This window comes from Hoplias malabaricus, chromosome 2 (assembly GCF_029633855.1).
Source record: "Hoplias malabaricus isolate fHopMal1 chromosome 2, fHopMal1.hap1, whole genome shotgun sequence".
NCBI lineage: Eukaryota > Metazoa > Chordata > Actinopteri > Characiformes > Erythrinidae > Hoplias > Hoplias malabaricus.
In genome coordinates, this window is record NC_089801.1 from 24,403,064 (window position 1) to 24,416,340 (window position 13,277).

The window sequence follows — 13,277 nt, forward strand, 5'->3', positions numbered from 1 at the left end:
ACACACACACACACACACACACACACACACACACACTCTTAAAAATATAGGTGCTACAAAATGTTCTTTGAGCAATGCCATAGAAGAACCATTAAAGACCATTTTTGTTTAAAAATCCATCACTAGGGTTTAAACATATCAGCAAAAATGGTTCTTTAAGGAACCAAAAGTGGTTCTTCTATGGCATTGCTCAAAGAACTTTTGTAGCACCTTTATTTTTAAGAGATAGAGAGAGTGTGTGTTTGTTTGTGTGTGTGTGTACCAGCAGACTGTAGTATGACTGTAGTATGGAGGAGAACTCTTGCAAGTCCTGAGTAACGCTTTATCAAACAAATGTGCTACTACACGTTTTACAAGAGGAATGTAGCTCAGTTCAGAGGAAGCAATGAGGAGAAAGAGAGAGAATGCATTGTGTGTGAGTAAAAGAAACAGGATTTGAGACTCGTAGCATGAGCAGATGTAGTCATTAACTTGTGATTGTGCAAGAAAAAACAAACAAACAAAATTAAAATATGAACTATAACTGCTTTGCTGTACTTGTGGGAGAGAAACAAATCTAGAGATTTGCAAAATGTCTTCATAGTTACTGCAAATCTACTACAAATTCCACTGTCACAGGTGCTCAGTCATTTTGCTCCAAACGTTTCTTGATAAACATCCCCCTATTGATACTAGTGAAGAAACGTTGGACAAGAGGCGTCCAAAAACGTTAGCAGTAAAGTGGAGTGTGTGATGACTTCTGATGCAACACACGAAGACTGGAGTTTGTCTCTGTGCAGGAGTAACCTGGTGGAAGTTGTGAACCAAACCTACATCAAAACGTGTTTGTACGATCCTGAAAACAACAAGCTGTGTCCAATCTTCAAACTCGGAGATATCATCCGGTTCTCCGGCTTCAACTTCTCTCAGATAGCTCGAGTGGTAGGTCTCGCACACCCACTGATCCCACACACACACACACACACACAGTCAGACACTCACCATCACATACACATGCACACATGAACACACACGTGTAATGGAGACATTACTTAGACTTCCATTCATTATGTGGATACATACCCTTATTTTATCCCTAAGTACTACAAGCCCTTACCCTGACCTTAACCCTAAAATATCTTCACCTTGAAATGTAATGAGGGCAGCACGGTGGTGCAGCAGGTAGTGTCGCAGTCAAAAACACATGTTGGTAGGTGGATTGGCGACTCAAAAGTGTCTGTAGGTGTGTGTGTGAATGTGTGAGTGTGTGTGTTGCCCTGTGAAGGACTGGCGTCCCCTCCAGGGTGTATTCCTGCCTTGCGCCCAATGATTCCAGGTAGGCTCTGGACCCACTGCGACCCTGAACTGGATAAGCGCTTACAGATAATGAATGAATGAATGAATGAAATGTAATGATTACTGTGTAAGGACAGGCTTAACTCACAAACCAAAAAAAATAGGGTCCCCACAGTGTGTAATATTTAAAACCAAATAAATGTAATATTTAAAACCAAATGGCAAACCTACACTTCTGCTTTTCCCAGCAAACAGTCGCAATTAAAAAAGCTTTGATTTTTAAATGTTTATGTTTTATTCGCGATGGAACAACACCAAAAAAGCTGAGAAACAAAGTTTAATCTGATTTCATTCCACACAGAATTCGAGAAACGGACCAGAGAGACTTCATATTCCACAAATGTTTCATGAGATTTAGACGTGGACACATTGCTGACCATTTCAGAATTTTGTTATTTACCACTTATGGGTCCTTTGTTGATGTGTTGGGCATGAGACTGGGCCCTATGCTGTGCTCTAAAATACTTTGGCAGTCCTCAGGTTTCATGATGTACACATTCAAGTACACATCCAGTGGCAGAAGCAGCAAAACAACCCCAAAACACTTTCAGCCTCCACCATGTTTGACCATAGGGGTCATATTATTTTCTTCGAAGGTGATGTCAGCTCTTCTCTATTTAAACTGGCTGCAGGTGTGATTTCTATTTTAGCAGGACATTCCACATGTCAGTTTAATTATTAGGTGTAGAATTGAAATTTAAAGTGTTTTAGTGTAATGTATAATTCATTCATTATCTGTAACCCTTATCCAGTTCAGGGTCGCGGTGAGCCCAGAGCCTACCTGGAATCACTGGACGCAAGGCAGGAATACACCCTGGAGGGGGCGCCAGTCCTTCACAGGGCAACACACACACACACACATTTTAGTCGCCAATCCACCTACCAATGTGTGTTTTTGGACTGTGGGAGGAAACCGGAGCACCCGGAGGAAACCCACGTGGACACAGGGAGAACACACCAACTCCTCACAGACAGTCACCCGGAGGAAACCCACGTGGACACAGGGAGAACACACCAACTCCTCACAGACAGTCACCCGGAGCAGGAATCGAACCCACAACCTCCAGGTCCCTGGAGCTGTGTGACTGCGACACTACCTGCTGCGCCACCGTGCCGCCATTAATGTATAATTGTACTTCAGAATTCAAACATTCTCCAACACTTTATCAACACTTTGTCATTGTATCGTAACTGTTGTCTAGTATTAAAAATGACAATTTTATTTAAAAAAAGCTAAAAGTATTGATATGCTACATTCATGATTGAAATAATAATTTTAAATCATTAAATGGCAGACGAGAATAATTTATTTGTTCCTTTGAGGAAAAGGAGCTGAAAGAGCATGTCCAGTAATTTGTTCTGTTCCCGGGGATAATACTCTATCCAAAAGTACATGTGGGTTTAGTTGTAGACAATAAAAATTGAATTGTCATTTTTAATACCAGCAACAGTTACCATAAAGTGACAGTTTGAATTACACATTACACAAAAATGCTTTACAGTGTATTTGTAAATCTGATTGTATCGTGTGAGTGATGTTATTTCTTATGGTTTGAGAAGGTGCCAGTTGTTTTTCCAGCTCCGTTTCTACAGTTGAGATCAGATTGGACTTTGTTTCTTAGCTGTTTCTGTGTCATTCCAGTGAAATCAGCAGAAATAAACAACCAAAGCACTTGTAATTGCGACAATGTTCTGGGAGAAGTAATGCATTTTTGAAAGAATTGGAGGGGTGCCAATATTTTTGGCTTATATCTGGATCTCTTTCTCTCTCACTCACTCACACACAAATACACACTCCATGCTCTGTGTGGATTTGTGAGCTTGCCCTCATTTCTCAGGGATTTCCCGATAAGCACTACACTCCGAGGTTGGCTTTGATGTGTGTCTTGAGTCCATTTGAATGAATATGAATCATAAATACATTTCCTTTTCAGTTTTCATTCTGTAAGGATTTTTCTCACATTAATTTCATGGCAATCTTCACAGGCTCCTTCTCTTTGAATTCTTCACGCTTTACTTCACTGTCTGAGATGTGGCTTTTATTTTTATTTAAATTATACCTAACACATTTTTTCTTCTTCTTTTAATTGTCAAACTATGTTTACATTACATTTACACTGATGACGTTTGGCAGACACCTTTACCCAGAGGAACAGTGAACTGTGATAAATATGGGGCCCTATAATTCTTTATCAGATCACAGTATACAATTTTGTTTGTTGACAAATTAGATAGTGATTTCCTGCTCATGTCTAAGAAACAAGTTATAAGCACTCAGTCCAAGTGGAAAAAGGATCCTCTCCACATCAGTAAGTGAACATTGTCCTGTTGTAATCTCCGGCAGGGTGGAGCTATAGGGATACTCATTGACTGGGAATGTAATCTGGACCTAAACATCCAAAACTGCATTCCCAAATATGAATTCCATGGCCTTTATGGAAACGCCAAAGCAGGAGAAAGTCAACAAGCATCAGTGGGCTACAACTTCAGGTGAGTAAACGAGGGAATACATGGTGACTACTGGAATAGTATTTAGCTCTTCAACTTTGTTTACGTTGCTTTCAAAAATGGCTGATTTGAAGTTTTTAGATGGAAAATAGTTCATGAAACCAGCTTGTACATCAGGTTAAAATTCTCCACAAGGGGGCGATGTTAGTCATCAGACGCTTCCAATCCTTGATAAGATTAGCACTTTGCTTCATAATACTAATGCTAATAATGAACCTCTTTAGTTTATAGGTTCTTCATACTTTTTTAGCTGTGTACAGTATGATTTGACGTACTATTGTCCACTTTTTTCAATCAGTGATGGTCTATGATACTTGTCTTTGGCTTGTACTTGTATAAATAAAGTTTTTGTGCTAATTGTTTAAATTGATTGACACCACTGCCTAATACTAGACACACCCAGTAGCTAGTGCTTTTTTGTCTTTTGTTTCCAGTTTAAATATAGGGCTGCCATGTCCAGCTTGTGAAAGATTTAGGCTATGCATTGTCTGGGACTGGATAATATGGTCCTGAGGTCCACAGCCCAGGACTAGGTCTAAATTATTTGGGACAAACTTATTCTAACATTTCTAATCTATATTGTGATTACAACTGTAATGCTTTCTTTTTTTATATAAGTTTAAAAACATATGACACAGTCGGAGGTTGTGGGTTCAAGCCCTGCCTCAGGTGACTACTTGTGTGGGTTTCCTCCGGGTGCTCCGGTTTCCTCCCACAGTCCAAAAACACACATTGGTAGGTGGATAGGTGACTCAAAAGTGTCCGTAGGTGTGAGTGTGTGTCGCCCTTTGAACAACTGGCAGTCAATCTAGGGTGTGTTCACACCTCGTGCCCAGTGATTCTGAGTAGGCTTTAGACCCACCACAAACCTGAATCAGAAAAGTGGTCACAGACATTCATTCGTTCGTTATCCAGTTCAGGGTCGTGGTGGGTCCAGAGCCTACCTGGAATCATTGGGTGCAAGATGGGAATACACCCTGGAGGGGGCGCCAGGGCAACACACACACTGACACATTCACTCACACCTACGGACACTTTTGAGTCGCCAATCCACCTACCAACGTGTGCTTTTTTTTAACTGTGGGAGGAAACCGGAGCACCCGGAGGAAACCCACGGGGAGAACACACCAACTCCTCACAGACAGTCACCCGGAGCGAGAATCGAACCCACAACTTCCAGGCCCTACACTTAATGTGACTTTTCTTTTCTTCAGAAAGGCAAAATACTACATGGAGGACAAAGTGGAGAAGAGAACGCTGATGAAAGTTTTTGGTCTGCGCATTGACATCATTGTTCATGGACTGGTAAAAACTGATCAGCACTTATTCTGCTCTTTTCAAAGGTTTTACCCAGTTTCCACTGTTCAAAGGGTTTTTGATACCTTTTCTAATGACTGGACTTCATGTCAAGGTGCAGTCAATATGGACCATTACAGACAATATATTTGAGTACATACAGTTTGTATAATCACCATAAAAAGAGTGGTGGAAGAATAGGATGCTCTGGAAGTCTGAGGGGTATAAAACCTGTCTGTATTGTACTGTGGAGGAGTGAAACTGTGTTGGAGTGTGATGGAGCCCCATCCAAAACCTTTAGACCGAATCATGTTTGTTACCAGAACTCAGGACCTGACCTCACTGATGTTCATATGGAGGATTTTTAATCAAATCCTCACAGCAATGTTCCAGTAATGTAAAATTTTTTAAAACTGTAGATGCGCTTACTGTAACAAAGGGGAAACAAAACCCCTATTACACACCAGTATGTCTAAAACCCTTATAACGTGCATGTCACTGGTGCTTGTTTCCTTCCATTTAGGCGAGGAAGTTCGACATCATTCCAACACTAACAGCGATAGGATCTGGAGTGGGAATCTTCGGAGTGGTGAGTGTCACCGACACAAAGAGTCCCTTTCCTCCATCATTCCAAACACTTCACATTCACCTCCTAGTGTTTACGGAACCAGAGCGAGAAATATTCAATTAAATCCATATTAGGAGCACAGTGATATCCTGTTTTTTGAATGAACAGGATTATTGTACATTAAGGATGACTGATATTCTGTAATATGACGACCAGGTCTATAAACACGCTCAAGAGGTTTATAACACAGGTTTGTTTCCTGGGTGAGATGATAGTGTAATCGCTCAGCAGCAGTGATAAGCAGCAGATGGCTATAAAATGGTATGCTAGGGGTATGTCATTAGCTTAGCGGCAGTTTAGTCTGTTGAACACAGGTTTGAATAAACCGTCACTTCACACATAGCTGTTGATTAAATCAAACCAGATTAGTCCAGCAAAAACAAGCTTTTATGGCTATCGATTTTTTCTGTCACGTTACATCACGATCAGTCCAAACTAAAGCTGAACACTTTTTCTATATTTACATATTTGCTTAAAACTCCCAGAGTTCATTTACATACTTACAGCACACTATAAGAACCTGCTATTTCTGACTGAAGCTAATCCGGCAGCCAAAGATATATTCAAATGATTCACCAATATGAAGCCGAACTGATTCAATTAGTGAAGTAAACGAGGCTGAGAGTCACAAGCACAATGCTATCCTACAGGTAAGTTCAGCTGTCAAATTGTGATGCTTCAGCAGTAGTTCAAATAGAACCGTGGTGGCATTGTGAGTGACTGTGGGAATGGCAGCTAACAGGTGGAGTTGCCCTAGCTTTAGCTGGTAGCTGGTTTTAGAGGTCTTGAGCTGGTCTTTGATGGTCAAGGATTGCATTAGATTGTGGTCATGCTTGGTGTTGCTGGTCATGAGGGTCAACCAGCATGGTCCAGCCTGGTCATACTGGTTGACTAGCTTGGTCAGGTGGATCATGCTTTTAGTCCAGCTACACCATCAGATTTAAATGAAAATGTACCCAAAGCTGGTTAAGATTTAAGCTGGTCAACCAGCTAAACCAGCACGACTAGTCATAGAAATGGTCTTTAATTGATTATTACTGAGGTAAAAGGGTCACCATTTAGTGTCAACATAAGCGTCTAGTGTTTACTGCTTCTGGGTCAGCTGGTCTTTATCTTGTTGTTTCAGCACATGTGCAGACGTTTAAAAATAAAGGATATCAGGCTAAGGGTAGACATGCGCTCAAAAGGATCTTCTTGAAATGATCATTTCTGATAATGACTAATCCATTTAAAGGAATCAGAGCATGGTCTACATGGCCTTGTAAATCATCAGATAACTGTCAGAATCTGATAATGATAAAAAAAATGGTTAAGAGTTAGGGTTACAATGCTCAGTTATTCCTGAGATACAGCGACATCTAGTGGCAAGTATGTTGTTGAAAAATAAACCCAGCGCTAACTGTGATAACTGTAGCTTATGAAGTTATAGTGGTTAAGTCTAAACGTTTGAGACTATTTCAGGTTTAAAAACTGTTAAGCGGATGATAGTGGATTTGCCCCACTGTGAATGGACTGGTGTGGTATACATTTGCTGTTTGATGTCTTTACAGGCAACAGTTGTGTGTGATCTGGTTCTCCTTCATTTGCTGCCAAAGAGAGACTTCTACAAAAACATGAAATTCAAATACACAACCCTCCAGGATGAGGTGAGTCTTCCTACAAGCAGGAGAGCAGATGATGCAGATGATGTGGATACTGTAAAACGTCTGAACACAAATGTCATGGCACAAAGTGCAATGGAATTTTGCTTCCACATTTATCCCATCAGTGAACGCACACACGTTCTAGTATGTAGTCCCCTGCCCCTAACTTTCCTGAGTCGAGAGGATCAAACTGGTGACCTTCTGGTCCTAAGCCCACTTCTCTAACCATTAGGCCACTGTTGGAGATGTGTCTCCATGAGTCAACACTATGCAGCCAAAAGTATTTGGACACCTGCTTATAAAACACCTTAGTGAAGTGAAGGGTTTAAACAGGGAGTTTGTGCCATTTCACTGTAGCAGCAGCTTCTCCTCTGGGAAGGCTGTAGAAGAGAGAAGAGATGTTTTGTGAGCATTTGATAGCATTCGGCCACATAAACCTTAGTGAGGTCATGAACTGATGCTGGATGATTAGTCCCTGAAGCGAGAGCCATCAGTACAGAGAACGAGGCTCCAGTCTTCCACATTCTTCCCCTGAATGTGATGCTTGGCTTGGGGCATGGTGACCTTAAGTTCATAAGCTGCTTCCTTTTCACGTCATGCTTTTCTCTAAGCCGACAGCGCAAATGTAATGAGTGTCTGCGAATGTTTGGACTATTGTGAAGATGGAAACTGATTTAGAGATGTGTTAGAGAGAGGAGACCACACCTGCTCATGCAGAAGAAGCAGCAGACCATTACTGGTGTCGTGGTGTGTGTACAGTAGATGGAGCCAGAGTGTTGTCATTGTGAAGCACAGCAGAGAGAAAACTCAAGTCTCTTTCCACGCTCCACTTCAGTCTGTTTCTACACGGTGCACACGACAGATCTAACTCAAAGTAATGTGTAGGAGAAAAGACAGTGGAGCAGTGGAGCTGTGTCCTCAGAAGTGACCGAGTTACGTGCCTCTCTTTAAAGAATGCTTGAGTGGTGTTTATGAGCCAGACTCAGTCCTCCAACATTACTACCGTTCTTCACTGAAGGGTTCTTGGCCGAATGCCTGCAGATCCTCACAGAAATATTCCAATATTTAATCTAATGTCTTCTCAGAAGAGTGGAGGTTGTTTCAGTTCCACAGAAAGGTGGCAACTATAGAGCCTTGTTCTCAGAGGAAATGCAGGATGAGCAAGTGTGTGTGTGTACAGTATGTACATTTATTTAGCCTCTCACACTATCCAATGCCCAGGCTGTCCCTTGAAATCCCCTGGCGATAGTTACCGTAGCAACACACCCCTCTGACACAACACATCTATCTCAGAGAGAGAAAACTAAGAACCAGAGAGAGAGGGAAGGAGAGGGTGGAGAGAGAAAGAAGGAGAGGGGGATAGAGAGGGATGGAAGACTAAAGAAGAGAGGGAGAGATTTTACTTGTTTAAATGAAAATAAACTTAAAAATGCAAACAGAAACATTTTCACAGTGTGTGTGTGTGTGTGTGTGTGTCTGCAGGTTAACTTTATAAGTAGATAAATATCATGCAACACTACATACTTTTTCAAAAGTTTGCAGCCTTTTAACTCAGATTTGTCTCTTTAAATGAAGGTTACTAATTAGTAGATTACTAATTAGCAGCCTCTGCTTTATTGAGGAGGTAATACACTAGCTGCTGGAACATTGCTGTGATGATTTAATGACATTCAGCCACATAAACATTAGTGAGTTCTGGATATCCAGTCTAACTCATCCCACAGAGAGCGCAGTTCCTCTGAGTCACAGTCCAGGGCCAGGAGGTCTTTACACCACTGTGGCCCACGTGTATTCACACGGTGTATATTTGATTTGTTAAACTGAAATCTCCTTTCTGCCGCTCTGCAGGAGACAACTATACATCTGCAGAAAGAAGAACAAGTAAAGGTAATTTATTTATTTATATAAATCTACAAAAACTATGTATAAGACGAGGTTTTGGGAATTCTGATAAAATGTAGTATCATGGTATTAGGGACACCAGGTAAGATTTGGTATTTTTGCTCCTGGGCTCCCCCTACAGTTGCAAAATATAATTCACTTTTACCTTGTTCCTACCCTTTTCCAAAAGTTACATAGTGCAGATTCTGAAGTACTGAACCTGTAGTAGCATTGTCAAAGGCTCTGTCCTCACTGTTACAGGTCAGTGATATTTCACAATGATTTTGAAGTTGTAATTTTAAGGTAAAAATTACTACCTAGCGTCCCTTTAAGTAAATGTACTAATTGCTGCTCATCATATTGTTCACTAAAACTCCCAAACATCTCAATCTCATTGGTTCACTCTACATCAGTCTGTAGTGCGCATTTTGTCCATATTAGGAATTTTGAGGTGGAATTCTTTATGGAAGACATGAATGGGATTTCCAAAATTCAACATTATACCCCGTAGTAAAAGAAACTCAATGTGCTACATGAAAGAGCAACATCCTCATCTCAGTTCATGCTTTTCAACGTTTGGAGGTTTTTAAAAAAACCTCTAAATCCCATTTTTCTGCTGTGAGCAGAGAGAGGAAGCCTAGCTTTCTGAACCGAGACCCTTTGTTTTTTAGCCATTTACAGACACTGGGGCTTTGTAAATACATTAAGTGAAGATATTGGAGAGCAGCAAATGATTAGGCAACACATTCATTTAGAACATTTTTTTAAATTAAAATAGTGAATGTCACCTTTAATGACCTCGTAGGATGCAGTGACATTGAGAGAAATGTTTGACTAAAATAACCAAGTTTGGAATCATTTTGTTTATCATAGTGTAACAGCCTAATGATCACAACAGTGTGTAAAATCCCATTGGCCATTTTTTTTTTTGTCATAGAGAAACCCAGCTTAGACCTGGAATTCCTAATATGGGAATATTATGGAAGGACACAATACTGCAGAGGTCAGTGTTCATAGTAAACTCTTTGTTTCTTTGTAAAGGACTGAAGAGAAGACAAATACGGCCGGGCTGGCTGCTGTGCACCAGACTACTGCACTGAATGATGAATCAAGAATCAAGACACCCACAAATAATATTAAAGCACAGAATTCATATCACTACACTGGACCAAGATGACTTCAGGCCTCAGTCACCTGCTGATGACACCCCCCACCCCCAAAAAGAATGGAGATTACAAAGGAATGTGGAGAGACATTTGGGCAGGACGACCCAAAGCTTTTGGACAATGACAGATCCTGTCCGGCGTGGACAGAACTCTGAGATGGACAGTTTATTTCTCGCAACCATTGAGGCAGCTGCTGTGGAAGGAGGCTGGGGATTTTGATGGAATGTAAAATTGCTGTGAACTGAATGAGCACATGTGTAAATAGATTGTGTGGAACTCAGATTTTGTACCTTGACCTGCTTCGGACCTGACCAATGTTAAATTAGCTCACCAACACAGAGTTTGACACTGTATGACTCAAAGATTTTGGACACCATTTTAACCCACGTTAGTTCTGGATAAAAATAAAAATGCAACTCCAACTCATTACAAAGCTACTGCACGGTTGAGTGGTCTTCTCTCAGCCCACAAGCCAGTGTCAGGAGAGTGTAATGAGTGATCTTATGTTCATTTGCAGCTGCTTCAGAGGGTCCCATACTATTTTTGCAGTTCTTTCATCAGGCTCTACAAGGGGTAACATGTCATTCTCTCACTGACCATACCGGAGCACTTTGTACGTCTACAATTACAGTCTGTAGTCCATCTGTTGCTCACCACCCCCACAGAGCAGGTATGTTTGGGGGGTGGGTCATTCTCAGCACTGCAGTGACATTGATGTGGTGGTACAATGTGTCTATACCCTTTGAGCTGAGTCTTGGCATTGGGCATCTTGAGGTTAGTCTCATGTGAAGCTGCTCCAGAGTGTCTCATTCTATTAATAATGCCTGGGTCAAGAATGAGTTTTACTGTAACTGAATGTATTAAGTATAATAGGTGTTTAAACACCCTCTGGACACAGAGTGTATCATTTTGGAGAAATTAAGCCGTGTTCTGACTGTGATCGTGTAGTGGAGTTAAAGACAGAACCTCAAGGTGGTTGATGAGTTGATGCTAAAATTGAGGAGGCTCATTGTTTCTGATATTTTACTTGTTGTTGTTTTTTAGTAGTTCCTTCACAGCCATAATTTCAGCTCAGCTTCGATCTGAGAGTTATTTGAAATCTTCTGTTCCTTCCTTTGCTCTTATTTATTGAGAAAAAAATAACTCCCAATCATGTGAACACAACACACAGGACTGTTTTCTCTGCACTAAATATGAACTAGCATCATGATATGTTTGGTGTGTACTATCTGAGTTCACATTTTCAAGGAAAATAAACCGGATCTTCTCCAGGGTTTGGCTGATACCTTTATTGTTCTTGATTATGTCTAGGCGTACAAAAAGCATGCAAAAAATAGGCTCTTTATATATTTTTGGTACATATTTACATTGTAACAAGTTGCATTCAGTAGTTTTTTTGTGTCATGCTCAATATTTGCTTTTTTTCTATTATATTTTTCAGTAGAACTGTTATGAAGTACATTCAGTTTAATGCACCGGAAATACAGACATCCATGGAACAACCAGCAACGACACTCAGTCAAGCAAAGAGAAATCAGACGAGAACACACGAAAAACTATGTTTCGTTTAGAGACAGTTAAGTCCTGTCATAAAATCACACCCTTTGAACCCTCACATTCATCCACACATTTAGGCTACAAAGATATCTACAACCAGAAAAGCTTTGGATCCAAAATATTTTGAAGTTAAAAAAAAAAAACACAGTAAATTTCACCATTTAAATCTGCCCTTTTACCCTTTGACATTGTAAAATCAGTTCAAAAGTCCCATTAAATGCAGTGCGACTACAAGGATGCCAAGCTCTACACATTTCCCCCTGCTCTAAGGACAACGAGAAGCACTGTGCTTTAAAGTTCAGGCTTACTCTGTACTCAGTGTCATGCCCATGTAAGGAAGCCTCACCTCAGCTACTTTATGAGGGAAATGAAAGCCGTTTTCACATATCACTGCTGCTCACAACCTGCTGTTTAGATTTTCTTCTGAACATTCCAGGATAATGTGAGTAAATCTGCTAACTACGGGTACAGGACTGGCCTCAAAAGAGTAGTTTGTTTGCTTCTGTCTGACACCAGAGGAGTTATGCCCAGTCGGTAACTGTAAAATTAATGTGAGTTTCATTAAGTACAACCAAAGCTTTCTGTGAACCACCATGTTCCTAGCTCTGTATAAAAGATGCAGGATTTTTCAGAGCTCATTCAGAACAGAATTCAGATGAGTGAGAACTTGTTGTTCATTTCACCTGATCAGAGTAAAGATGAATTGTGACTGATGACTATCTCTAGATGTGTTTTCATGTTCATAATGGTGGAAAGAGAATAAAGATTTCAGAGTCACATTGTTTAGTGGAAACGAGTGGATAAAATGGCAGAAGTAGCTTCATTGTTGGGTTGACCTTAAAGGGGAAGTCTACAAACATGCTGCAGGGAAGCTAAAACTCTGGCGTTCGGAAACAGTGCTTGAAGGCAAGTCTAATATTAGTGATTTGGAGTGATTTCCAGTCTCAAGTTGCAGAGTCAAGTCTGGTCAGTGAGTAACAGCGTTAACAATTTTCACATCTCATTTCCTTAATGCCCTTCCAATTCAGAAGATCTAGTGACATTCCGGGTTAAATATATATACAGCAAAACATCAAAATTGTTGATTAAAGTGAGGCTCTGTGATGTTTAATACAGTGTTAATTTTTTCCAGAGAAAAGCGTCTTATATGGGCATGACACCGGCTTCAAATAATGATACAACTTTGGAGGTTGTTTTACGCTTAGTGACAAAACGCAAACAATGAAACAACACCACAAGCCAGACCACATGATGATTACTGCT

General features: G+C 40.6%; 1 protein-coding gene across 3 annotated transcripts in view; it reads left to right on the top strand.

Annotated features, from left to right (window-relative positions):
• The window catches only part of p2rx1 (purinergic receptor P2X, ligand-gated ion channel, 1), a 36,937-nt gene extending 24,992 nt beyond the window's left edge, over positions 1-11,945 (top strand). For 2 of the 3 annotated variants that reach the window (XM_066657644.1, XM_066657662.1), the window contains 7 exons: positions 780-921; positions 3,680-3,825; positions 5,058-5,148; positions 5,663-5,728; positions 7,318-7,413; positions 9,259-9,297; positions 10,333-11,945. In XM_066657644.1, coding sequence (XP_066513741.1) covers positions 780-921; positions 3,680-3,825; positions 5,058-5,148; positions 5,663-5,728; positions 7,318-7,413; positions 9,259-9,297; positions 10,333-10,338 — 586 coding nt within the window. In that variant the 3' untranslated portion in view covers positions 10,339-11,945. Of the gene's footprint in view, positions 1-779; positions 922-3,679; positions 3,826-5,057; positions 5,149-5,662; positions 5,729-7,317; positions 7,414-9,258; positions 9,298-10,327 lie in introns of all 3 variants that reach the window. The other variant, XM_066657653.1, reaches the window with a different exon arrangement.
• Positions 11,946-13,277: the final 1,332 nt, after the last annotated feature.